The sequence below is a fragment of the Psammomys obesus genome, unplaced genomic scaffold, assembly GCF_907164565.1.
Source record: "Psammomys obesus unplaced genomic scaffold, mPsaObe1.curated_primary_1811, whole genome shotgun sequence".
Lineage (NCBI taxonomy): Eukaryota > Metazoa > Chordata > Mammalia > Rodentia > Muridae > Psammomys > Psammomys obesus.
In genome coordinates, this window is record NW_026590405.1 from 3,599,375 (window position 1) to 3,626,688 (window position 27,314).

The following is a 27,314-nucleotide window of genomic DNA, read 5'->3' on the forward strand; positions in this document are numbered from 1 at the left end:
ATCTTAGCTTTCTCTGCGTCTTACCTCTGTCTCAGTCTCTCTATCTTTCTCTCACTCTGTGTGTCCCTGTGTGTGGGGGGGAGTACTGCTGATGGAAACAGAGGAGAAAGGAGACTGAATGAGAGATTTCAAGCGTTCTTGCCGCAAATGGCTAGGGGAGGTGGGAGGGGGACACCTATGTGAGGTGGAGGACACTACTTGCTCGGCTGTGCTGACCATCTTTCTGTGTAGAGCAATACATCAAATACGTCTGTTCCAGTTAGCGTCTCTTGCTGTGACAGACGCCAAAGGAGGCTTGGTGAGGACAGGGTTTATTTCAGCTGGCAGTTCTCAGGTTACACTCCATCATGGAGGAAAGTGGGACTCAAGGAAAGAACGTGGAGGCAGGAACTGAAGCAGAAACATAGGAATGCTGCTTCCAGGCTCACCTGTCAGCAACTGTCTTTCCTACACAGCCCAGACCCATCTGCCTAGGGATGGGAATGCCCACAGTGGGCTAAGCCTGCTTACATCAATAAACAATTAAGAAAAATGCCATGGGCCGGAGAGGCAGCTATCTTAAAAAGAGAAAGGAAGAAGCTCACAGCCATGGCCCCAGGTCAGTCTGGTGGAATCAATCACTTCCTCCCTTGAGGCTCCCTCTTCCCAGATGACTCCAGGTTTTTGTCAACTCATCTAAAGTTAACTATGACAATGTGCAATCATGTTCTTTGGAAATTCTTTCCCTGAGTAAAATTAAACATCAGTTATTCCCTCTCCAATAATAACTATGAAATTAAAATGAAGCCTATTACATGGCCATTTGAGACTTCCTTCTGATAGACATTCTGTTATTATTTTTTAATTCAGTGGAGCTCCGTAGCGCACACCTGTCATCCCGGCATTTGGGAAATGGAGGCAGGAATTGCAGGGGAGTAAAGACTTCCTCGGCCAAAGAACAAGCGTGAGACCAACCCAGGCTACAGGTGAGCCTGTCTCAAAAACAAAAAAACAAAACAACAACAACAAAAAAAACCCACTAAAATAGTATGAAAAAAAATTCTTATTTCAAAATTTTATTTAGTGGTAAATGAAAAGTTAATGTTTGCAACTCTTAAAGCTTATGAAGCGTGAGTGTGTGTGTGAAGTGGTATGTGGGAGTGTGTAAGGGTATGAAATGTGTGTGCAGGTACATGTGTTTGCTGGTGCATAAGTGTGTGCAGATGCGCATGTGTGGAGGCCACAGTGCAACCCTGGGTGTCGTTCTTTTTTTCCTTTTTGAGGCAGGGTCTCCTACTGACCTTTGTAACTATAGTTTTTATTTCCTCTGAGGATGCGATGAGATGAAAGCCCTTTATGAGCACACGGTTTGGCTCGGGCTGAGCCCAGAGCATTTCTATCTATCCGCCCCTAAGCCTGGGACTGAAAGCTTCTGGCCTCCTCACAATCTAATCTTCTGTAAGCCCAGACCTTGAAGGCTTCAGCTTCCAGCCTCTGCCTGTCAACCTAGGCCTAAAATGTTTTCAGCTTCCGAGACTTAAATTGCTGAATAAGATCACCCTTTCTAGTTCTTTTTAAACTCTGGGCTGGCGGGTTCAACTCAGCTGTCTGGTTCAAAACCCTTCTCCAAGCTGACTGACCCAAACTGGCTTCTCTCTGCTTCTCTCTGAACTGCCACTGAACTCCGCGAATTGAACTGCACAAACTCAACTGCTCTCTACTGAACCACAACCAAACTACGTAGACCTGTACTATTCTCCCAAACTCTGCTGCACTGTCTCCGTGAATTCTCTGCTCTCTCTCTGAGCTGCTCTGAAGTAGCTTCTCTTGCCTGTCTGTTCTCCTGAGAGTTGGGCATATCCTATCTCTGACTCATTCCCTCCGATCTTTCTCTGATTTGTCGCTTTGTCTGTCCCTCAATTAGACGTCATTGTTTGAGGTTAAAGGTGTGTCTGTATTCCAGCCAGATCAACAGACCTAGCTCTTCCCTTGCCAGAGCAGGCATTGAACTTAGTGACGTGGCTAAACTGTATGAGCGCTGAGCCCCAGGCATCCTCCTGTCATCGCCTCCCAGGAAGAATGGGCTATGCACATACCCTACCCTTCCTGGCTTTCTTCTTCTTTCTCCTCCTCCTCCTTTCACATGGGGTCTGGGAATTGAACTCGGGTCCTCCCCAGTGCAAAGCAAGAGCGCTACCACCTTATCTGAAACTGTGCTTTCAGAGAAACCACCTTCAACCTCTATAATAAGTACCTCTGAAGCAACTGCAGCGCCTGCTGGGAGGACAAGATCTTTCCAAAGGTGCTGTTCATAAATCCCTGTATTTGTATCTGAAATAGAACAGTAACAGAGTTATTTTTACACGGGGAAGACTAGTTCTGTTTGACAGCCAGTGACACATTTGCCACCTGAGCGCCTCGTGATGCTCCTGTCCGCGGTGGTGGCCAAAAGCCATGTTGCGACTGAACGAAGCAAAGTATCGCCCCTTCAGAAGTGAGATGTGGTGAATATAAAACACAGACTGCACCTTAAAGGCTTTGTCCCGGCCCCTCCCCCCCAAGCACATGCGCGCGCGCGCACACACACACACATACACACACACACACACACACACACACACACACACACAGAGAAAAGATTATGTAAAATACTTCTTTCCTGGCTTAGGAATTAATGGCATGTAAAAATTCTAATATTCTGACTAGATTGGACTAAGTGCATTATGTTATGGAAGTGAGCTCCATCTTCTTTTTAGTCCATTCACACAGCTGCCAGAAAGAGGAGAGTCCCTTGTGTGGTTTGCATTTGCAGCTCCTGGTTGGATATCCCGGTTGAGGGGATGTGTGGAAGGTGAGAGGGTCCCTTGCTAAGGTGAGAGCGCTTTTCGTTGGGATGTTTGTCATTTCTAAGCACGTTACTGGGAAGTGTATTGATATTACAAACGGAAGAGGCAGAAGAGGTGAGCTGCACACAATGAAACTTTGCTGCGAGGGTGTAGTGGAAGTTTTGGTGTCTTCAAAAACTCAGTTATGTTCTGTAAACACGTCTTTGTTTTAATCCCAGGTATGGGATAGGGGGCTGCTCCAGACTATCCACAGGAGCAGACTATTTGCCTCGTACAGGCTGGGGGTGGGGGGTGATCTTTGCCAGCTGCAGATAGTTTAATTCTGGGGACTTTGAGGGAGAATAAATGTCAGAGTCCAGAAAGAGGGGGTGGGAGCACTGAGAAAGAAGGCTGCTGCTCCTGGTTGTTGTTGATGCAGTTTGAGGAGAAGCCGGAGATACCCTGAAACGAAGATTGGACTTGCCCCAAGGAACCCAGTGACCCTAACAAGCAGGAAGTAGCTAAAAAGAACTATGCCCTTCTTCCCACTAACCTTCTTTCTCTCCTTCCTAGTGTTAGGGTGTTGGGAGGGATTTGAGTGGAAAAGGAAGAAAGAGTTATAAGAAACCCCAATAAAATAAAATAGTTTTTTTAAAAGTGCCTTTACTGGGGGCTCAGTAGGACCAGGGAGCAGAAACTGTTCCTCCAAGACTCCCACCATCCCTAGGAATGAGCTTCAAGCTCTTGGCCCTGAAAGATGGAGTTGAAATTGTTCCCTGCAGAATCGTTTTCCAAGTGGACTCTGTCTGGTTAGGTTGTCAAATGGATTGCACCCACAAGCCAGTCAGACACTGGAAAAGGAAGTTAAAATACTGACACCACAATCAAATTATCTACTAATAGTTATCAAAGGGCTTATGTGAGCTGGGCTTGATAACACACACTGTAATCCTAGAACTCGGGAGACAGAGGCAGGAAGACTGCAAAATCTGAGGCCAACCTAGGCTCCGAACAGAGACCCTGTCTCTCAAAAAGTAAAGGGCTGGGATGTAGCTCAGCGGTACAATGCCTGCCTAGCTGGAACCCATCACCAGCCCTCAAAAAAAAAAAAAAAAAAAATCATATGGCCACGAACTTTATTGAAAGCTAACATTTACATCTTTCGTATTATATAATCTTCATTAATAAATCATAACATTTTCAGAGAACAAAATTTTTAATTCCTGTTGCCATGAATATTTAATTCCCAATGTATTTTGGAAGTAAGTTCTATCCGACTCAGCTAGCCAAAATGAAAAGTAATAACAGGATTATGTCTTGATATCAGAATCTAATTTTCAAAAATGGAAGAAAAATGAAAATAAGTTAACTTATCCAGGCCTGATGGTATGGGCCCTAGCTACTCCGTAGGCTAATGGAAAAAGACTGAAATTTCAAGGACCGTCTTGACTATAGTTCAAGGCCAGCCTAGGCAACTTAAATGAAGCCCTAAATAAAAATGGAAAGTAAAAAGAGGATGAGGATGTACCGTCAGTACACATGAGACCTATGGTTCATCCCTAGTAACACACAAACAACAAATGACAATTATTATTATTATTATTATTATTATTATTATTAAAGAAAGAAACAAAGTAACAAACAATAAAACGCAAGATATGACCCAACAGTCAAGAGAACTGGCTGCTCTTATTCAATTTCCGCCACCCACATGGCAGCTTGCAACCTCCTGTTAACTCCAATTCCAGAGTCTCTAGTGATCTCCGCTGGCCTCCCCCGGTACTGCATGCATGAGGTGCACATACATACACATAGGCAAACACATATAAAAGAAAAATAAACAAGTATTTTTCAAAAAAAATTGAAAGGAAACCTATTCCAAAAAAATAGAAAGTATGATTGTAGGAGTGGTAACATTTTAGGAACTGTTTTATTAAGATTGCCAAGATTACATATAATACAAATTTAAAGGATTTTTTTTTTTTAATGAGAGAGAAAATATTATTTTCCCTCACTGCCATGTTAAGAAATTGAGTTTTGAACACTGGAAAAAGGAGGCCAGTGAGAAAGCTCACCGGGTAAAGTCACTTTAGACCAAATGTATAAAATACCCTTTGGACATCTGGCTATTCATATACGTCTTTCACTGGACATACTCATTTTTCATTTAAAAAAAAAAAAAGAGGGAAGCCTGGAAAATGTATACGGTCAGTAAAGCCCAAAGATTGCAAGCATGAAGTTTAGAGTCAGGTCCTGTGGGGTCTGCATGAAAATGGCCTCATAGACTCACAGGGAGCGGCATTGTTGGAGGTGTTGACTTGCTGGAGGAGGTGTGGCCTTGTTGGGGGAAGTACGTCACTGCGGGGTGGGCGTGAGAAGTCAGAAGCTCCAGCCAGGCCCAGTGGCTCACTCTCTTCCTGCCGCACCACGTCTGCACCTGCTGCCATGCTTCCCCCAGTGATGGTAACGGACTAAACCTCTGAACCTGTAAGCCAGCCCCAGGTAGATGCTGCCTTTTATAGGAGTAGCACGGCCATTGCAATAGAAAGCCTGACTGAGGCAGGTCCCCAGAACCCACAGAAGAAGCAAGGAAGGGTGGAATGACACAAGGTCATAGAAGTGGGTGGCTCGCTGCGAGTTTAGGGGCCAGCCAGGCTGGTCCGCGAGGGGAAGCTCCAGGGTGATGACGGACCCCATCTCAAACAAAAGGTAGAAGGCACCTGAGGTTGTCCCTGGCCTCCCCACTTTGCACACAAATATCTACCCACACTGTGCGTCTGAAAAGGGAACAGTGTGGCAGGCTGATGGGGACTTTCGTTACCCAGCTCTGGAGCCTGAATTACAAGCCTGATTTGGGGTGTCTTGGGGAACAATAGAAGACTTACTGAAAAACAGTTTAATAAGAGCAAACACATGACTATTTCTCTATATGGATATGTACAATAACAACACCAGGCAGCCCCGTCAACTACGCTCCCATTTTTTTATAAGTACAAGTCCGTGTGACTGCTTACCTCTAAAGAAGTGATTTTTGCCATAAAATCTGAGAAATCCGTGTCAAATTCCGTTCTTCGTGGATCCAGGATGTCATATTGGTTTTTCTTAATCCCTTGATAGATGTTTTTGAATTTTATCGACAAAATGTCTATCCCTTCAATTGTAGAATTGCTCAAGGCCGTGTATGTTTGCACAATGGTTATCATTTCTGTAATCTTCAAAAAGAAACGATAGATGGTTAGAAATCAGCTGTTCGGGCCCTTCTGTAGACTTAGGCTCCTGTGTTAAATGTTGCCAGCTGGTGGAACTATTTTGGAAGGTGGATGGGAGGGAGGAGGGAGGATCAGGCTAGTAGGAGGCCAGTGAGGGCGTGCTTCGAAGGTTACAGCTGGCCCCTGCTCTTCCTGTCTCTCTCTTCACTTCCTCTCTACCACACAATGACAGACCTTCCCATGCTCCCACAACCATGATGTTCTGCCCAAGGGATGGGACCAACCATGACAGACACCTCTGAACTTCATAAAATGAGCCCTCCCCTCATCTGACTGGTCACCGTAGCAAGAACAACAAAAAGAAACCTGACAAACACCCCCCGAGGCCCGGAGGATGACAGAAATCACTGCTGGCCTGGATGAACACTGAGAAAATCACAATGCAGTTTATTTTGGAACTAATGTCCAATGTACCATGGTAAGCCTCAATGTACCAACGCCATATAAATCACACTCACACACACACACACACACACACACGTTGGGAAGGCTGGAAATCCACAGGACCTGAGTCCACTCTATAGTACTCACATTGGTGATTCAATAACCAGTTATAATTCTAGTCCCTGGGGAATCTAACAGGCTCTTCTGACCTCTGAGGGCCCCAGGCTTGCACATGGTACACACACATGGTACAAATACATATACGCAGGCAAGCCGCTCATACAGAGATAAGTAAATGTAAAACAACAAAACCATCTCATATCCACAAATGAGCAGTTCTTAATCTTTAGTGATTCCCATGCTGAGTCCAGTTTTCAATAATGTATCTCTGAACTCTCCGGGGAGCAACCGCTTTTTGTCCAATGGTGGGAAAGGGACTGTGCCTCTCTCCCTGGCATGTCCTCCAAATTCCACACCCCATGAAGACAACACTGATGGTCACTCGGCATGACGACCATCACAAGTGACACACAGTCCTAGTGGGTGTCAGCCCCCGTTAGAGCTACTGTTCTAACCACACAGCTTCCGTACCCTTCCAGAAACCATTGCATCCAAACCTGAAGCCTATGGGATATTACTTACAAATCCATGAACCATAATAAGAGAAAAAAAACATGGTATTTGTCCTTCTGCGGTTAGCTCTGTCCACTTCAAATGGTTACCCTCAGTTATATCTATTTTCCTACGGAGTCTAAGATTTATTTTATTTTTAAATTGTATGTATGTGGGGTGTGGGAATGTGCGTGTGACTGTAATTTCCTCCAGGGGCCATCAGAGGGCCTGGGATCCCCCTGGAGCTGGAGTTATAGGTAGTTATGGATGCTGATAACGTGCTTCTGCAAGAGCAGTATGTGCTCTGGGTTTGTTTATTTGTTTGTCTTGGGACGGGGTTTCTTTGTGTAGCCTTGGCTGTCCTAGAACTCACTGTGTATACCAAGCTGGCCTTGAACTCACAGAGACTTGCCTTCCTTTGCCTCCCAAGTTCTGGGATTAAAGGTGTGCACCATAACCACCACCCAGCTCAGTGTGTGCTCTTAACTGCTGGGCTATCCCTCCAACCCCTCTAACTTATTTGGGGGTGGGGCAGGGCCTCTCACTGAACCTGGAGTCCACTGACTGGCTGGCCAGTGAGCTCCAGAGGTGCTCCCGTCCCTGACCTACCAGCAAATGAGAGGCAAGTACCACCACGCCCCACTCCTTACAGAGCTGGTAGGTATCCTGACTCAGGTCCTTGCACTTGCTCAGTAAGCACTTCATCGAAGCCATCTCTCCAGCCCCACATCATCATAGACCTTCCCCCAAAAAGACACCAAGGAACCTTTAGTGTGGGTTCCCTACAGCCTTCTAGAGAATACCACTTCTCCTCAGTCCGTCCTAATGACTGAACTCAGAGGTGCAGGAGTTTCTCGGCAGCTGTCTGTCCAGCAAAGGCTTCCCCCACACGCTGCTCAGAAACACATGGCCCACACTGGTCCTGAAAGAAAGGCGTCTACACCTTCAGATACCGAGAGTTTATGGGGCCCATCAGCTGCGCACATTTTCTCAGCTTAATATTGCGGTCAGGAGCAGAGGCCTTCACGCTCAAGATCTATCTGTGCAAGAAGAATTGAGGTCTTGGAAGAGGTCAAAGTTTGCAATAGCTTTTGTGCCGGCACGAGGCGCTAGCTCTGAATGAGAAGAGATAGCCAGTTCAAACAGTAGATGAGTAACCTAACTGGATGAGTGGCTCAATACCGGGAGGAGACCCGAGTTAATGATCCTCACCCCCACTACAAAAGACCTGTGATTGCAGACTACTTACCTTCTCCAGTCTCTTACAGAAGGCTTCGAATTTTCCAAATATATACATTTCTGAAACCTCGAAAGACTTCTCCCCTGAAGATTCTAAAATCTGCTTCCTTGTTTTGTGAAAGGATGCCTGATATTCCTTGAAGAGAAAAATGCAATCCTACGAGAGAATTGGGAGGAAAAAAATAAAAGTGGGGAGGGTGATGGGTGACAGGTTTGTGATAGGCCCCACCAGCCCCTCAAACAAAGGCTAGCACTGTTCACAGGTGTTCATGGCCTCTGTCCTTATATTAAAACCTATGAACATTGATATCTCTTGTTTGTTTTTTAGTTGGTTGGTTGGTTGGTTGGTTGGTTGGTTTTTCAAGTCAGGGTGTCTCTGTGTAGCTTTGGCTGTCCTGGACTCACTTTGTAGACCAGGCTGGCCTTCAAACTCACAGAGATCCTCCTGCCTCTGACTCCCTGTGTGCTGGGATTACAGGCGTGCACCACTGTGCCCAGGTCCAGTATCTCTTTTTAAATGTTTTACTTCAAACTTTATTATATATATAAAAAAAAGGTCACACACACACACAAAATCACACACCCAAATTATCCAGACTCAAAGACTATACAACTAATATGAAGTTTTATTACAGCTAGAGTAAGCCATTCAGAAAACACGGCTTTTTAAACACACGATCTATTTCCACCTCCCTTTTCTCACTATATCCCTTAGCTCTCCCCCTACACTAAAGCACGGCATTAGCTTTTGGTTCGATACTTCCATGGCTAATTAAGTGAAACCACCATGCTGTTAAATTGCCTTCCAATTAGTCATGTTTGCACTCCTAGACAAGTGCTGCTCTCAATCTAGCTCAGAGGAGCATCCTGGGTAGTGGAAAGCAGCCACTGGAGAGATGTAGAACAGTCAGAAGGCTGAGAATGACAGACTGAGTGCTCAGCTCGGCACTAAAGGGATCAGCTGGATCAACACCCCCTCCACAACCAAAGCTTGGGAACACTGACGAGGAAAAGACAGGGAAAAAAAAAAAAAAAGTAAGAGCAGGAGCTGGAGAGATGGCTCAGCGGTTAAGAGCACTCACTGCTCTTTCAGAAGACCTGGGTTCAATCCCCAGCCACACACATGGCAGCTCACAGCTGTTTGTAACTTCAGTTCCAGGAGAGCTGGAACCCTCACACAGACATACATGCAGGCAAAACACCAATCCGCATAAAAATAAAATAAAAAAAAAAAAAAAAAGGAACGTAAGAGCAGGAAGAGGGGTTGGAATGCTATAAAGCGGTGTTTTCTAGATATGACGTGGCTATTGCATTCATCAACCGTCTTCAGCTGTGGCTCGGTGCATGAGACCTGCACAAGACCTAGCCAGCCAACAGGCACAGATGGGGAGGATGCCCTCCAGGCCCCACCTCCTACTAAGGAGTTACTGATGGAGCTTATAGTTGGGGGAGGGGTGATTAGTTCCTTCTTTCAGAAGGATGTGGCTGGGAATGGCCTCACACCACTGCACTAACTGACTCAGTGAGTCATAGACAAATAAAATCAAACAAACAAACAAAAACCCATAAGAAGTTGGGAGAAGACATATTGGAGGGAATACGGAGGAGGCTGAAGGGGGAAATGAGTGTTGGGGTACACTGCAAGACGACATGTCTCTGTCCTTCCTCACCTACCCAGGGCATTCCCTGATTAGCTTTAATAGAGATCTGACAGCCGCCAGCTAAGGCAGGAAGTAGAAGGCGGGACTTTTTCCTGGTAGGGGTGAAAGGAACTCTGGGAAGAGGAAAGAAGAGGGGCCTATCACCAGGAGACGCAAGAGGAAATATGTCTGACTATGGGCCTGGAAGGTATAGCTAGTCAAGTGGTGGGACTAGGCTGTCAGGTTAACCTAGATGAGCTAGTTGAGAGCCTGTCCAGCTAAGGCTGAAGCTTTAAATTATTAGAGGTCTTGGTGTCATTGTCTTTATGCCTGGCAGGTCACTGGGGTCTCACAACAAATGGGGACCGAGCAGATACCATCATATTTCATTATGTACATGTATCAAATTCCCAGGAGCAGAAGGAAAAAAAATTCACAAAATCCACAAGAGTCTGGAAATTTTCCCGTGAAGATGTCTTCTTTCAGCTGGCATCCGTATTTGCACGAGCATGCTACTTTCTATTGTTGTTTGTTTTTGCTTGCTACGTAGCCAGCCCATTTCTGGCTACCAATTTGTGGCCGGCCTGACTCCTGGGTATCACAAGCATGCATCACCACATGGTCTGCAACCAACATTTGTTCCATCCATGAAAACACAACATTAAGATTTTGCATTGATAATTTGTTTTTTGTTGTTGTTGTTAAGGTGGGGTTTCACTCATAGCCCTGACTCACTTAGAACTTGCTATGTAGACCAGCAAGCTGGTCTCAGATTTACAGAAATCTGCCTCACTCTACCTCCTGAATGCCAGGATTAAAGAGATGTGCCACTAAGTCTGGCTAGGTTTTTTTTTTTTTTTTTTAATGCACAGATGCCATTGTAGTTTGAATACAAACCCCCCCCCCCCATGGACTCATATTCAAATGCTTAGGGAGTGGCATTAAGAGCTGTGGTTTCAAAAGCCCAAGCCAGCCCCTCTTCCTGCTGCCTGCCGAATCCGAATCCGAGGTAGAACTCTCGGCTACCTCTAGCCGATTGTAAAACTCTCTGCTACCTCTCCAGCACCATGTCTGCTCGCATGCTGCCATGCTTCCCACCGTGACAGTAATGGACTAGACCTATAAGCTAGCCCCGACAAAATGTTTTTCTTATAAGAGTTTTCCTTATAAGAGTTGCCATGGTCATGGTGTCTCTTCACAGCCATGGAACACTCACTATGACAGTGATTCAGCTATTTCTTGGCTGTCCTGGCCCTCAGCGCTGGCTCCGGATCTCTTCTGTTTCTCAGAGACTTATTTTTTTTTCTTTGCTTACTCTGACACTCAGTGTCTTAACGGGCACAGCATGTCCCTTCTGATAAATGATCTTGTCCTTGCGGGTGCAGTTTCTTTTCTTTTCTTTTTTTTATTCTTCCCCACCTCTCAGGCGTATTCTCTGGACGCATTTCAAAGCTTCTTCAAGTGCTTGTGCTCTGCTGTCAAAAGGTGAAATCTATGTGTGGACTTTCAAGTTGCCCTGAAAGGGGCTCCCGGTCCCTTTAGATCTTTTGTAAGTTACTGAGAGTTTGTCTTGCTCCTCAGCTTTCTTACGAGGGTGCAGTGTTTGATGGTTCTCTTCTCTTTGTCCGTTAGTGCTCTTGACATCAGGAAAAGAATCTTGTGCTCTTATGACTGCCAGTAACGTCCCATCTGGAACGTAGGCGGGAGAAGAGGTGCCCACAACCTCCGTGGGTAATTGCAAGGGAGTCCTCTTCAAAACAATTTCCACCTTTGGCCATTGATTCCTCTACCTTTTTGTTGCTATTGTTTGAGACAGGGGTCTCATGTAGCCCAGGCTGGCTTCAAGCTCCCTGGGTAGCCAAGGCGGACCTTGAATTTCCAATCCTCCCATCTCTACCACCCCAAGCTGGGGATGCAGGTATGTGGCCCCATGCTTCCTTTTCTGTGGTGCCAGCGAAGGGGCCAGAGGTTCATGCTTGCCTAGCAAGCTCTCTACTGATGGAGCTACATCCTTAGCCCGGTTTTCCCCACACTTCTAGAATTACGTGCCTCAGCTTCCTGTTTCCCTTTGATCACAGATACTTGTCTTTGTTTTCAGGGGAGGGGACTGACAGAGGGCTGTGAGGTGGCGCGCCCGTCCCTACCTCTGTAGGATAGGTGAGTACCGACATCCAGCACTGCAAACCTGCCACCTGCAGCCTGTCAATTTCCCCACGTCTCCAATCACGTTAACCCGTTCCTCTCACTGCGACACATGAAAGACTTTTTTTCAATTACGGGAGGTTGTTGCACACGTGTACAGGTACCGACAGAGGCAAAGGCTTCGGATGCTCTGAGATGAGTTAGTTACGGTGTTCCTTGCCGTTGAGCTATCTCTCTAACCGCCCCCCCCCAGAGTGATGTATGGATGACAATCCCTCTCTACAGCTTCCCACGACTGCACTGCTGACTGCTTCAAAGTGAACATGCTTCACGAATGAACAGAGGAAATGGCGTTGAGCTGTCGGGCGAGGGCTCTGCTTTATGAAAATGAAAGGCTTCCACAAACCTGGATCTTTTTCAGTACGGCTGGGGTTTCCTGGTCCCATACGTGGTTTGTTCCTCCGTCAGTGATATATGCTTTGCAAGCTGTCACCATCTGATTTGTCACCTAAAATCAAAGTAGGTACAAAGTAGCTCTAGGTAAATGACTTTTAAAAGTAAAAAAATTTTATGACAAATAATAAACTTATGGGGGGGGAGGAGCTGGAGAGATGGCGCGGCTGTTAAGAGCACTGGCTGCTCTTCCAGAGGGCCTGAGTTCAATTCCCAGCAACCACCTGGTGGCTCACAACCATCTGTAATGAGGTCTGGTGCCCTCTTCTGGTGTGCAGGTGTACATGCAGATAGAACACTCATATACATAAAATAAATAAATCTTAAAAAAGAAAACAACAACAAACAAACACAAATCCAGTCAAAATAAAGACAACCCAGTCACATTTACCTGCTGCAATTAGGCTACTGCATGAGACCCAAACTCAAGCGCATTTTCTATTTGTCTAGTACACTTCCACCTTGGTCCTGATCTAATCCAAAGTAACAAAGGATAGCCCCCTAAACATGGTTAAGAGAGGGGACTGGAGCCATGGTTCAGTGGTTAAGAGCACTGGCTGCTCTTCCAAAGGACCTGGGTTCAATTCCAAGCAACCAACATGGCAGCTCACAATTCCAGCTGCAGTTCCAGGATCTGACATCGTCGCACACAGGCACACATGCAGGCAAAACACAAATGCACATAAAAAAATACAATGAAAAAAGCTGGAAAAGAAAAAGGAATGGTTAAGTGAGGGAATTTAGGTCGACGGCAGAATGCTTGCCTAGCATGCTCAAGTCCTTGGGTTCCATCCTGAGCATCACTTAAAACCAGCATACTGGTGCATACCTGGAATCCCAGCACGCAGGAGGTGGATGCAGGTTGGTCAGAGGTTCAAGGTCCTCTACTACACGAGGCCAGCTTGGGACTCATGGGACCCTGGGAAAGAGGAGGGATAAAGAGAGAGAAAGAACAGAAAAGGGCAGAGAGAAGGAAGAGGTAGGAGGGAGAAAGGAGAAAAGCCGCTGTCCAGTAGAGACGCTGAACCTGGGAAAAATGATGAATGCACGATACGTGCAAGATCACAAACACAGGCACACAGGAAGTGTCTAAAGAAAGCCAAAACCCAGTTTTGGAAAGGGGCGATCATGCTGGGAATTCTTCAAGATCGGTAACAAACAATGTGAGTTCAGCCTCAGTCGTGGGTCTTGCAACCTGAACTTAGAGCAACTTCAGCAGCAGGATCTGTGGCAAATGCCTTTACCTGCTCAACCATCTCTCCAGCACCAAGGTTATTATCTCTTTTTTTCTTTTTCTTTTCTTTTTTTTTTTTGCAGCAAAAGAAGTAGTAAATCCCCAAATGAGGATAAGTGCAAATCACAAAACATTAGTGATCAAAGAAACCTGTAATGTTTAAGGGTTAGTCTAGTTGCCTTAATTGCTGTTTCTACTGCCGTAAGAAAACACTATGACCAAAAGCAACTTGGAGAGGAAAGGGTTCCTTTCAGTTTAAAGTTGTACAGCATATCCCCTCACTGAGGGAAGTCACAGGCAGGAACCTGGAGGCAGGAGCTAATGCCAAGGACCTGGAGGAGTGCTGTTTATCGGCTTGCTCCTCATGACTTATTCATCCTGCTCTCTTATACACCTGGGGACCAGCAGCCCAACACCACTGGCAAAGGGCTGGGCCCTCCCACCATCAAGCAATAACCAAGAAAATGCCCTATAGTCTTGCCTGCAGGCCAATCCTATAAAGACGTTTCTCCATTATAATTCCTTCCTCCCAGACGGCCCTAGCTTGTGTCAAGTTGACATTAAAACTAACCATAATGCTCTCATAAGGTTGAGAAAAATGTTAAGAATCTGGAACCAAGAGTGATCTCAACCTGGAACACATCAGTAGCCAGCAGAAAACACATGCCCAGAGGATCCCTGAGGTCATCCAGGGAGAAGCATGTGGCCTAAGCCTTATTTCCTTTTATAAAACTGACATGTGCCATTACACACCTAACTTGATTCTATTCAAACATTTCTTAAATAATTTTTAAAAATTCTTTAAAATAATTAGCCACATGGTGCAACACGATCATTTAATACTAACTAAAGCCTTATCTACTTGGTAGACTCAAACGTACTTGGAATGACTGGATGAAGAAAGCAGTCATCTTTAAGCAAAAAGCCTGGGGATGACCTCAAGGTACTGATCACTACTATTAAGAACAACTGACTCCAGTTGACACTCCCACCACAGGGAATTCTGACAATCTCCAAGAGTATCCAAAGTTCCCAACTCCCTTCCACGAACCTGAAGGGAAATGAACCATTTTCATAGGACCATGTGTGTGACTTCCCTTAGAAAACAGCCCAGCAGTGGTGGTGCACGCCTTTAGCTCCAGAGGAGGGAAATTTCTGAATTTGAGGCCAGCCTGATGTACACAGTGAGTTCCAGAACAGCCAGGGCTACACAGAGAAACCCTATCTTGGGAGAAAAGGAAGGAAGGAAGGAAGGAAGGAAGGAAGGAAGGAAGGAAGGAAGGAAGGAAGGAAGGAAGGAAGGGGAAGGAGGAAGGAAGGAAGGAAAAGAAAGAAAGAGGAAGAGAGACAGAGAAAGAAAGAAAGAGAGAGAGGAAGGAAGGAAGGGAAAGAAAGAGGAAGAAAGACAGAGAAAGAAAACAAGAAAGAAAAAAAGAAGAAAGAAAGAAAGAAAAGAAGAAAGAGAAAAGAAAAGGAAAAAGGAAGAAAGGAAGGAAGGAGGGAAGGAAGGAAGGAGAAAAAAGAGAGAAAGAAAGAAGGAGAAAAGAAAAGAAAGACCTCACCATGGTGGGCTGGCAAGATGGCTCAGCAAATCAAGGCACTTGGGTCCCAAGCCTAATGAACTGAGTTCAATCCAAGGAACACAAGTAAAGGTTGGAAGGAGAGAACAGACCCTAAGAAGTTGTTCCCTGACCTCCACAAGCTGCTGCACCCCCCCACACACACACACTAATAATAGTAATAATAATAAAGCTCACCTTGATGAATAATGATGTCATCCTCTCTGATGTATTATAATACCTCGACACACTGTGAATCATCCTGATGGCATTAATCAAGTTTTGTATTCCATGTGCCATGGAAACCTAAAATTGAGATACAGGAAGTAAATCCTACCACATACCTCATTCCGGTTTGCTTCTTACAGCCGTGATAAAATGCATGACCAAATGCTTTCATCACACAAGCGAAGTTTAGAACCCACACTTTTTACATTTTTAAATCCCGAGCCTTCCCTCCAGGTCCTAGAGCCTGCACCTTCAGGAACACACTCACCAGGTCATAGTTATAGAGGGGCTGACACACTTTTTCCAGGGTGTACAAATACCGCACGTTATCTTTTGATTCATTTGCCGTGTCGGTGATTCTTGCATCCAAATCACGCCAATTCTAAGGGATCAAAAATTGTACAAGAATCCAATTATCAATCCAAACATCTTGGTGTGCTTCAATTTAGTCATGAAGCTCAAGCTGTTTTTCCCTGAGCAAACAGACACTGAAAAAAATATTTGTGTGTAACTAGTACATATATGTGTGTGTGTATAGGCAGATATATGTACATGTATGTTGTTGGACTTTGAATCTGAATTGTGGCCCCAAAAGACTCGTGTTTTTCAGGCTTGGTTCTGAGCTTGCAGCATTATTTTCAAGGCTGTAATGAGGCCTTAGGGAATGTGGCCTCACTGCTAGAGGAAGCCTCCACAGTTCCCAGCTTATTGTCTCTGTCTCCTGGCCTGCACCTTGTTAGAAGCCTCTGCCACACACTCCTGCCACTACGGGCTCCACGGGGCTGTCCCTGCAACAACGGACTGATACTTCTGAAACTGTGAGCCAAAACAAACCTTTCCTCCTTTGGTCATTCTAGTGTTTTCTCACAATGATGAGGAAGATACAGAAAATTAGTGTCAGGGACAGGAGATCATTACTGCAGTAAGCTGACCACGCGATTCTCAGGCCTTACAACCCGGCTTGTGGAAAGAATGTGGGAGAGCTTGGAGCTGTGGGCTAGAGAAGCCTTCTAATGCTGTAAGCTGAGCTCAGCAGCAGCCCACCGTGGTGAGACTCTGGAAGACCAGGGCACTGCGGTTATCGTTCAGAATCAAGAACAGGAAGTAGGGTGAGGGAGGAGATTCAAGCCAGATTAGAATGACCTCTACGAGGGGCTGGAGAGGTTGCTCAGTGGTTAGAGCACTTGCTGCTGTTACAGAGGACCCAGGTTCAAACCCCAGCACCCACATGACTACGGTTCCAAGGAACCCAATGCCCTCTTCTCTCTTCCGAAGACACCCGTCACTCGCATGGTGCACAGACACACATGCAGGCAAAACACTCATACGTAGAAATTAAAAATAAATATTTTCAAAGATCATAAAAATGATCCCCAGGGAAAGACATGTGAAGGAGGGAGGGGGATGTCTGCCGAGGAGAACATTTGTCTTCCTGTGTAGTTCTTCATTATTATTACCTTAGGATTTGTTGTTTCCTTATTTTGTATGCGGAGTGCTTGTCCGCATGCGTGTTTTGTGCAGCCGCACATGGGCTGCACCCAAGGAGGCCAGAAGAGGATGTCGGACACCCCAGAACTAGAGTGGTGGATGGTGCCAGGTGCCTCGTGCACCTTGGCTCCTCTGCAAGAGCAGCAAGCACCCCCCCTCCCCCACCGAGCCAGCTCTCCAGCCTGGCTCTTTACCTCAGCCCAAGTCTCTATCAATTTACAATTCCCAAAACACCTTCAAAGGAAAAAAATGGTCATTTCTCCAGACCGCACTCCATAGATGAACTGTCAAAACTGAGAAATGGATCTTTGTTTCATCAGCTGGGAATTATGGGGGTGTGTGAGAAGGCTGATTCAAAGCCTGACACCTCTAAACACACGGCGGCAGTGTATCGAGAAGCATCTCACTCCATAGACTATGATGCAATAGTGGTCTCTAAGGACGAGCAAGGGCACCAAGAGAAAGCTAGGCGGGAGGAATCAGCTTTTCTATAGCACAGCGGGGATGACTACCGATTAAAACGGCCCAGGGCGTATTTCATAATGACCAGGAAGATACGTGATTCTTAACATGCAAGAATGACACATTTTAGTCTGAAAAGTGCTTGCTGCAAACCAAGAAGGCCTGGGTTTGAGCCCCAGAATCCACGTTAAAGAATCTGGGTACAGTGGAACAGGTGTCGCCCCAGAGCTGGGGAGGCAGGGCCAGGCCGATGCCTAGGGCTCTCTGGCCAGCCAGCCTCCTTAGTAAGTGAGATGGGCATTAGAGAGATTGCTCAGCAGTTAGCTGTGCTTGCTGCTCTGAGTTTGGCTCCTAGGCTCCCGTGTTGGGTAGCTCACAACTGCCTGTAACTCCAGCTCCTGGGGGTCCAATAGTGCGTGCGTGCATGCGTGCATGCGTGCGTGCATGCGTGTGTGTGTGTGTGTGCGTGCGCGTGCATGTGTGTGTGGTATATACTCAAAATATGAACCAAGTTTTTTTAAGAAGCAGCTTGGTAAGGGTAACTCTCTAGTAAGCTTTATAAAGTGCATCAAGGTTTGCAGTGAAAGGGCTTTTACCTTTAGCAGCTTGGAGTGTGCCACATTAAGCACATTTATGACTGCCTTACAGCTGGACCCCTTAATCTGCTCGATGATATAGTTGAACTTGGCCGACATACGTTTCCAATGCTCCAATTCAGTGAGTGGACCCGAATCATCGGCCTCCTTTCTCATCTGCTCGCTCTCAATAAGGACCTGAAATCGAACAGCGTCACCACCATCTGTAGCGCCCTCCTCTGGCTGCCTCGGGCACTGCATGCATGTGGGGCACACACCCGCACGCAGGGAAAACACTCACGCGTGCAAATAAAATGAGATAAAATAGCAAAAACTTCAAACTTCTGCATTACTGAAGACACCCGCCGAATGAAAACCTGACATGAGGGGAACCACAAAGAATCAAGACGTGGAAAACCTTACGAACAGGAACGAGAAGCCTGAGCAACCGTTAGTATGCCCAGCCTCGGTAGTGTTCCCTATAGTGCAAGGTCAATCAAGAGAGCACATGAGGTAGAATGTCAGTCTGACCACCCTAGCCTGGAGGAGATGAGGCCTTCCATATGCTTCTGTAAAATACATAAATTAACCTAACCACCTTGTCAGCTGTCTCGAGACTCAGCGAGGAACGTCCTAGATCCCAGGCTGGCCTACGGGCATGTGTGTGAGTGATTGGCTTAATCGCCTAAGCTGGTGTGGGAACACCAGCCCGGGGTGGCAGCAGCATTCCCTAGGCAAGAGATCCTGGACCACGTCAGGGTAGAGAGGGGCTGAGCGCAAGCATGCACTCTTTCCCTCTGCTCTCAACTACGGATGAGGCATGACTAACTGTTTCAGACTCCGGTCACCCTGAGGTTCCTACAACGGTGGGCAGTTGCCTGGAACTGTGAGTGAAAGTGAACCCTTTCCTCCATGAGTTGTGTGTGTGTGTGTGTGTGTGTGTATGTGTGTGCATGCGCGGCTCGTGTGTGATTCTGGGAATTAAACTTAGGGTTTTATACGTGTTAGGCAGGCACTCGACCGTGTGAGATATAGTCCCAGCCAGGCTTCTTGTCAGGGTATTTTATTACAGTATTGAAAGCAAAACTACCACAATCGCTATTAGGAGGGCATATTAATATCCGACAAGAGGCCTGTGCTCAGATGCTGCAAGGGATTCCATTGAGAGACCCCTGAGCACTCGAAAAGGAAGCCCGAGCAAGGGCAGCTGTCACATATGTATTGCTGTCCTTTGTAACAGCAGAAGAAATTACTTACTGAGCTAATGAAAAATATAAACCTCTCTGCTTCGTTTAGATAACAGCTATCCAATATAATTTAAATGTCAAAAGGTCTAACAAAGTACATGTCTTTCTTTTTTTTATTTTTTCAAGGTTTCTCTGCGTAGCCTTGGCCGTCCTGACCTCACTTTGCAGACCAGGCTGACGTCAAACTCACAGAGATCCGCCTGCCTCTGCCTCCCAAACGCTGGGATCACAGGTGTGCACCACCAGCCCAGCTCTAAGGTTTATTTATCCTCTCTTGAGATTTATTTCATTTTATGTATATGAGAGTTTGCCTTGCATGTACGTATGTGAACCCTGTGCTTGTTATGCTCGTGGGAAGGGCACCAGATCCCCTGTAACTGGAGTTACAGATGGCTCTGAGCTGCTCTACGAGTGCTGGGAATTAAACACATGTTCTGTCCAAAAGCATCCTGTGTTCTGAAAGACACTGGCCCTCCCAGGCTAATAGGAGTGGTGCTCTTAGGAGGTGTGGCCTTCCTGAAGTAGGTGTGGCTTTGTTGAAGGAAGTGTGTCACTAGAGGGTGGGCTTTGAGGTCTCAGAAGCTCAAGCCACACCCAACGAGGCAGTCACTTCCTGCTGCCTTCAGATCAAGATGTAGAACTCTCAGCTACTTCTCCTGCATCATGTCTGCCTGTATGCTGTCATGCTTCCCCCCATGACAATAAAGGACTACACCTCTGAACTGCTGTAAACCAGCCCCAATTAAAAGTTTTCCTTTATATGAGTTGCCCTGGTCATAGTCTCTCTTCCCAGCAATAAAACCCTAAGACACATCCTTAGCAAAGGAATGGGTTCCTCAGTGTACATCTGTAGGTTCAAAGGCCTCACCTGACCTACAGCCTGATGCCTCTCACCTCCAGTCCCAAGATCCAGCTCATTCTGCCCCCTCCTTCCCCTTTTTCCTCAGAACTTCCTCTTCATGGTGACTGTCACTCTCAGTTATTTGACTGAACAGCTTCCAGGTTCTTCCTACCCAAGGTGTTGCCCATACCCAAGCCTAAGCTCCCAACTGCACCCACAGTTCTGTAACTTCTGTGAGCCCCCTGCAGCCAGCTCCTGACCTGGTTTCTCCAACTAGGTCTTCTAAGCCCTAAGACCCAACAGAGCTAAACCTTGCTCCACCTCTAATTTCAGACACTGGTCTATGTGGCTGCCTCAGGAACCCCCACACTCATGGGTCTCACGAAGAAAGAGGAGGAGACCGAGCCTCAGGGACAGGAACCCGGCTATGGTGCAGAGCTGGGGTGTGAGCCAGGTGTGAGCTTATGTTAGAGCCACTTCTCCAGAGCACCCATCCAGGGAAGAGGCACACCCTGATCCCGGGAAGGATCCACTTGAGCCACTCCATCTTCCTCGGTTAGTCCTATCTGCCTGTTCACTTCAATGCTATTGCCTGGGCTGGCACAGAACAGCACTGCTGTCTTGCTGTGCTCAGACTCTGTGATGGTTTGAAGAAGATGGCTCCCATAGGCTTATATATTTAAATGCTTAGTCATCAGGGAGTAGAACTGTTTAAAAGGAATAGAAGGATTGGGAGGTGTGGCCTTGTTGGAGGAAGTGTGTCACTGGTAGATGGGCTTTGAGGTTTCAAAAGCCTAAACCAGGCTCAGGCTCTACCTCTGCTTTCAGATCAGGATACAGCTCTCAACTGCTTCCCTAGCACCGTGTCTTCCTGCTGCCATAATGCTAACGGACTACGCCTCTGAAACTATACATACGCCCTCGATTAAACGCTTTCTTTTCTTTCATAAGAGTTGCCTTGGTCATGATGTCTCTTCACAGTAACAGAACAGTGAATTAAGAAAATGAATTAAATGCACTTGAACCAACAGGAAACGGCTGAAAGGAAATGTTAAGTGATGGGTGTGGGGCTTAAAAGAAATGATAGACACAGCATGGCGGTCAGATGAATGTTGATGTTCCCACCAAGCCCGTATGCTGAGACCTAACGGCCAGTGTGACAGTATCTGGAGGTAAGAACTTTGGAAGGCAATTAGATCGCAGGGGCTCTGCCCTGACCACTAAGATCTGCATCTCCATTGTGGGCGTGCGCATATTGCGTGAGTGCGCGTGCCCTGTGTACACACGCTGAACGGAGGCTGGACGTCAGCCTCGCTTGTCATTCCTCCGGCACCATCTACTTGGTTTGGAGACGGGGTCTCTCGCTGGCTCCCAGGCTCACCAGTTAGGGTAGACCAGTTGGCCACTATTAGGATCCACCCATCTCTCTTCTCCCATTGCTGGGGTTCCAGGTGCACGCCATCACGCGTGGCTTTTTATGTGGGTACTGGGTATTGAACTCAAGTCCTCGTGGCAAGAACTTTAACAAACACGCTACCTCCACTGCTCCAAGTTTAACATATACTTTTTTTTTTTTTTTTTTTTTTTACTTCTGTGGTAGGTTGGCTGGGTGGTGGTGGCCGCACGCCTTTGATCCCAGCACTGAGGAGGCAGAGGCAGGCGGATCTCTGTGAGTTCAAGGCCACGGCTGAAACACTTCCACTCACGCAGTGTTTGTCTCTTCACTGTGTCATGCCCCCAATTCTCGTTGACGCATAGTATTAACAAAACACAAGTTATCGGGGACAAAAAAAAAAATTCATAGCCAGGGCACACAAGACGGCAGCTCGAGGGGAAACGGAGCGGCCTCACCTGCTCGATCTGCTTGTACCACATCATCAGCACCTCCTCCAGCTGATGCACCATCTCTGAGTTGCTCGCTGCAGCTGTGACTTCCTCGAAGGTGTGCAGTTTGGAGAAATCAATATTGTCTACCTTCTTCAGCATCACGGTCCCGTCGATGCTTATCCTAGCGCCTTGAAGGAGAAAGTGATACATTAGGAGGAGGTGCCTAATACACGAAACGTCAGGGTGTGCTTTTGAGCAGTAACATTTAGAGAAAAGTGAAAGGTCCAGTGCTTTATAAAGACCTAATTCTACAGGTAGCGATGTGACTCAGTTGCAAGATGCTCGCCTAGCGTGCACAAAGCCCTGGGTTTGAAACCACATATGGAGGTTTCACCCAAGCGCTTGTGAAGGTTGGGGCATGAAGATAAAGAGTTCAAGGTCATCCTGGTCATCCTGGGCTACCGAGAGAGTTCAAAACTGGCCCGGGCTACATGAGATCCAATCTCAAAAAGAAAAAGAAAAAAAAAAAAAAAAAAAAAGTAAGAGTGTGAGTTGACTTACGGGTCAAATTGTATATTTTTATGTGAAGTGATACAAGTACATTTTAAAGAGTTCATTGTGAAGCATAGCTTAAAAATATTTATTGTATGTGTTCATGCATGGGTGTGTCCAAGTATATGTATGTGTACCACATGTGTGCGATACCCCAGGAGGTCAGAAGGGGGCACTGGATCCTCTGGAACTGGAGTTACAGGAGGTTGTGAGGTGCAATGTGGACGCCAAGAACCAAGCTGGGGTCTTCTACCAAAGCCACAAATGCTCTTAACTGCTGAGCCATCTCTCCAGCACAAGCACATATTTTATTTTATTTTTTTTTTTTACTGGAAAACTTTTGACTAAGAACAGGAAGAAATTCCCCCTGCTAGAATGCCTTTTACCTGCAAAGATCCCTCGTAGGGAGGGGGATTTTCCTGTTCTCCATCTTATCTCCAGGTCTCGTGGTGACTCTCATTACCATCTCCTTTCAGGGACTCCATCTACAAACCTTGTTTTCAGTAACACACCCTGCAGCTAACAGCCTCATTTTGAGTTCGTTCCCAAACATTAAGTCTTACACTTACCATCTAAAAATGAAAGATATCTGTTGATGGTTTCTGTGAAAATATGTCTCTCAAATTCACCCTGCTTGGACTGGATTAGAGCACCCCAGTTGCTCGTTGCAAGAATAGCTGGTAGAAATATGTTCTGCAACATATTCCTGATTCCTTTCAAGAGTCCTTTTGAGCCATCCAAGACGGTAACTAGCACATCCTGAAAGGGTGGTATTCAACTGTTACATGTTAAGTCCATCAAGAAACTGAGAAAGAAATCATAGGCTATTTTTCATCTGCAGTGAACAGTCAGTACATTTTGTAAACTACTGGCAGAAGGTTAAGCGCTTATGAATATTAGGACTCTAAAACCAACAGTCTTACATCCGGCCCTAGTCTGCCCACTCCCACCACCGCTCCTGGAAATGCTCTCCTCTTTATTTTAATCTCTGCCAGGCGGAGGAGCTGTGTTCTGCAACCCAGCTGAGGCATGGGAGAGGCAACTGAGCTTCTCGCACAGAGATGTCCTCACCGCTAAGGTGCCCTGTTCGGGAAAACAGGTTTGTGAGACAGGATGGGTAATCTTCGTTGTCTGAAAGATGCCCAGAGGATTGGTGAAGCATGCCTCTGGGTGTGAACACGATGGTGTTTCCATAGAGGATTACCTATCAAGACACTGAACTAATCCACAGACTAATTCCTTTGTAATAAGACCTTTATATGGAAAAAAAAAAAATTCGGTACAAAGTAGGTAATGGGGCCTGTTTGGAGGAAAGGGGTCACTGGGGACTTGGCTTCGGGTTATAGCTGACCATGGCCCCTTCCTCTGTGCCCATTTTCTCTTCTTCCTGATTGCCATGATTCTGAAAATCACTGGCACCACTATATGCCTCCACTATGACTGCTTTCACATAGTTATGATATTAACCAAAACTTATCTAAGCAGTATAAAATAATAATTATGTAAGAAGGAGGGAGGGATGGAGGGGGAAAGGGAGAGGCCAGAGAGTTCTTTAAAAAGATTTAAATTTGCCGGTCATGATGGTACATGCCTTTGATCCCAGCATTCAGGAGGCTGAGGCATGTTGATATCTGAGTTTAAGGCCAGCCTGATCTACATGGTGAATTCCAGGACTACCTACTGAGATCCTGGGTTTTTTTTTTGGGGGGGGGGGTTGTTTTTAAAGACAACTAAATTCTCATCTACAGAGGAAGGGCCACATACAGTACCTAAAATGGTTAAGAGAGACCTACAGAGCTAAAGTTAGCAATGTGGAGGTAAACAAAAGAATATCCCAAAAGAGACTTGAAAATGTTTTATTGTGTCTTTCGGTTCATGCCTATGTATGCAGGTGTGTGCCTGTGAATGTGGTGACTGCACAGGCCAGAAAACCAGGTGTCAGAGCCCCAGAGTCTGGCCCAGCGTAGGTGCTGAGAACTAACTGTCCTCTGAGTCAGCCCTCCAGCCCCATCTAACAGACTTAAGCACTGCTTCTGCCGAGTGAGGTAGAGGTCAGTTCTGCATGCCAAGGCTCAAAGAACCCATCCCTCTTTTAGCTGCATGCACACATCACCGCCACTCTTTGAAAAACCTCAAGTGTAAGTAAGTCATGGTTCACAGACAATTGTAGTCACAGCTACTCAAGGGGCCGAGGCAAGTTCACTTGAGCTCAGGAGTTCAAGGCCAGCCTGGCTAACACAGCAAGAGACCCTCTCTCCAAAAACAAAGAAAAGAAGACCGGAGTAGGAGAGCACTTGGCTAGCAGATGCCAACCCCTGGATTTGGTTCTCAGAACAAAAAGAAAAAAAGATGGCGGGGGGCGGGGTGTGTGGAAGAGGAGGGATAGGGAGAGAGGGTGAGGGAGGGGGTGAGAGAAGGTTGGAAGGGGAAAGGCAGGGAATGAGGAAGAGAGGGGAGGGGTAAGAAGGAAGGTATAAGGGAAAGGACAAGGAAAGGAAAAAGAAGAGGAAAAGGGGAAGAGAATGGGAGAGTCTAAATTGTTAAAAATAGCAGAACGGATCGTAGATTCATTGAAGAGACCATTACTGAAAACTGATGACATATTGAACACTGGTCCACACATAGAGCTGGTCTGGTAAGGCAATGAGAGTTCAGAAATAACAACCAAAGCAAGCAGAAGGGGGAAAGGCAGATTCCTCACGAGCTAGCCGCAGAGATCTCACTCAGTGCAAGAGACGCAGGGGAGTCCCCACCAGGACCCAAGGAGAACAACTGCCCACCTCAACATCCTCTCTTCAGGCAGTCTCTCCTCACAAACAGAAAGAAGACAAACTACCCAGGATTCGTTCCACGTCCCACTCCAGTAGGTATTAAGACCCACTAAGAACGGTAAAAAGAACGAATGGCTGCTTTCTGGGAATCTACAGCGAGTCAGGCGGCATAGCAAGAATCTATCCTTCCAGGTCTCGCAGTTATCCTGCAAAGAGGGGGTTACTGTTGCCCGTTCAGGCATGCCCACATCTCAGAAAGGAAGAGCCACCTGCCAAAGGAAACAGCACCAGGCAGCGGAGAGGCTTGGAAGCAAATCCTGGTCTGTGTAATGCTACTTGCTGTTTCCATCCTCTGGTCCAGCCTTCCCTGAACTAGGTTAGCAATGTCTAGACTCTAAGTCGGTTCCTTCTCCTCCTAAAGTGACTAAAAGTCTAAAACGCTAAGCCAGGAGTAGGTGTACTAGTACTTAAGGTTACACGAACAGAGTTGAACGTATCCCTAAAGAACGGGCACGTGGTAATTCTGTGCACACTGTACAGAAAGTTGTATTTTCACTAACATGAGGGCTGGTGGCCATGCTGCTTAGATTTTGTCAAGCTGACATAAGCCAGGGCCACCTGGGAAGAGGGAAGCTCAGCTCTCTCCGATAGATTGGCCTGTGGGCATGTCTGAGAGTCATTTTCCTGATTAATTGATGTGGGAGGGCCCAATCCACCATGCCACCCGTGGGCAGATGGCCCTGCCTTCCTTCTACGAGAAAGCAGGCCGAGCCAGCCACGGGGGAGCAAGCCAATGAGCCGCCTCTCTCATGGGCTCTGCTTCAGGCCCCGTCTTAACTTTCCTCAGTGCTGTGCCGTGATCTGGAAGCAGAAGAGACACAAGCCCTTTCTTCCTTGGGTTGCTTTTGGGCCAGCATTTTCTCACAGTGACGGAAAGCAGAGTAGGTCAGTGATATACACCTGCAATCCCAGCCCTTGAGAAGGGGAGGTGCAAGGACATTAGGGTGTGTGTGTGTGTGTGTGTGTGTGTGTGTGTGTGTGTGTGTGTGTACATGCATGCACATGTGCACTGACTTCAAGGCCAGCCTGGGCTATATGAGATCCTGTCTCAAAAACACAAGCTTTTAAATTTTCTTTTCAAGACATACACTTTTAAAGGCAGTATCTATCGGATAACAACTTAATCTCTATTATAGCCAATGCCTTAGTTTCTTTGACCACACAAATACAGGATTCACTTAGAACCCAGTTCAGTCTCACATGCAGAACAGGAGAGAAAGGGGGCAGGGGAAACACGGAAGGCTATCGGTGCTTTATAACGTACCTCATATATGTTTTTAGCAGTGATGGGAACATCATTGTGACAACGGACAAAAAATATGCACAGTCCTTTCAGTTTCTCCGGAGCTGCATTGTCTATAAACAGCCTCATCATCCTTGCCCCTTTGGGGACTCCGGTGATAGTTCGGCCACATTCTGGAAACAAGGGTCAAGAACTGAGAGCAGGATCACAGAACTGACCCAGCTTGGTAAGCGACTGGTCACTGGCCTAACGGCAGGCCCCTGAGCCAACGCAAGGAGGGGGAAGACATTCCCAAGGACGCCACCTGAGGCTGTCCTCCAGCCCCCATACCCCATATACACATGCATGCGAGTGCACCTGAATACACACAAGCCCACACATGTGTACAGTATTTTTTAAAAGCAGTCTGAGACTAAGAGGACAGCCCAGGTACCAGGCTATTGAAACAACTCAGAGGCAAGTTAATTATCTCAGGCGTCATACAGGAAAGCCAGATGTTGAAACTAACAGCTGCAGCAGCCATAAGACTTTGAGACAGGGCCACGAGGGGCCAGCCGCTGGGCTCCAGAGAGGCGTCAAGACTTCTCCTAGCTATCTGAAAACATATGGACAAACTGCTCCACCTGTTCCAGGAAGCTGCAATTAAATTCTAATAGAAAAGCGTATTTCCCAATAGAGGCTGGT

The 27,314-nt window shown here is 46.6% G+C and overlaps 1 protein-coding gene across 2 annotated transcripts in view; it reads right to left on the reverse strand.

Annotated features, from left to right (window-relative positions):
• Dnah8 (dynein axonemal heavy chain 8) overlaps positions 1-26,777 on the reverse strand; it is a 203,950-nt gene extending 177,173 nt beyond the window's left edge. For both annotated transcript variants that reach the window (XM_055607163.1, XM_055607164.1), the window contains exons 1-10: positions 26,652-26,777; positions 23,126-23,315; positions 22,029-22,192; positions 18,111-18,287; positions 15,833-15,946; positions 15,535-15,642; positions 12,497-12,598; positions 8,319-8,465; positions 5,819-6,016; positions 2,234-2,310 (exon numbers count right to left, since the gene is read on the reverse strand). In XM_055607163.1, the coding sequence (XP_055463138.1) occupies positions 2,234-2,310; positions 5,819-6,016; positions 8,319-8,465; positions 12,497-12,598; positions 15,535-15,642; positions 15,833-15,946; positions 18,111-18,287; positions 22,029-22,192; positions 23,126-23,315; positions 26,652-26,762 (1,388 nt within the window). In that variant the 5' untranslated portion in view covers positions 26,763-26,777. The remainder of the gene's footprint in view (positions 1-2,233; positions 2,311-5,818; positions 6,017-8,318; positions 8,466-12,496; positions 12,599-15,534; positions 15,643-15,832; positions 15,947-18,110; positions 18,288-22,028; positions 22,193-23,125; positions 23,316-26,651) is intronic.
• Between the last annotated feature and the right edge of the window lie 537 nt (positions 26,778-27,314).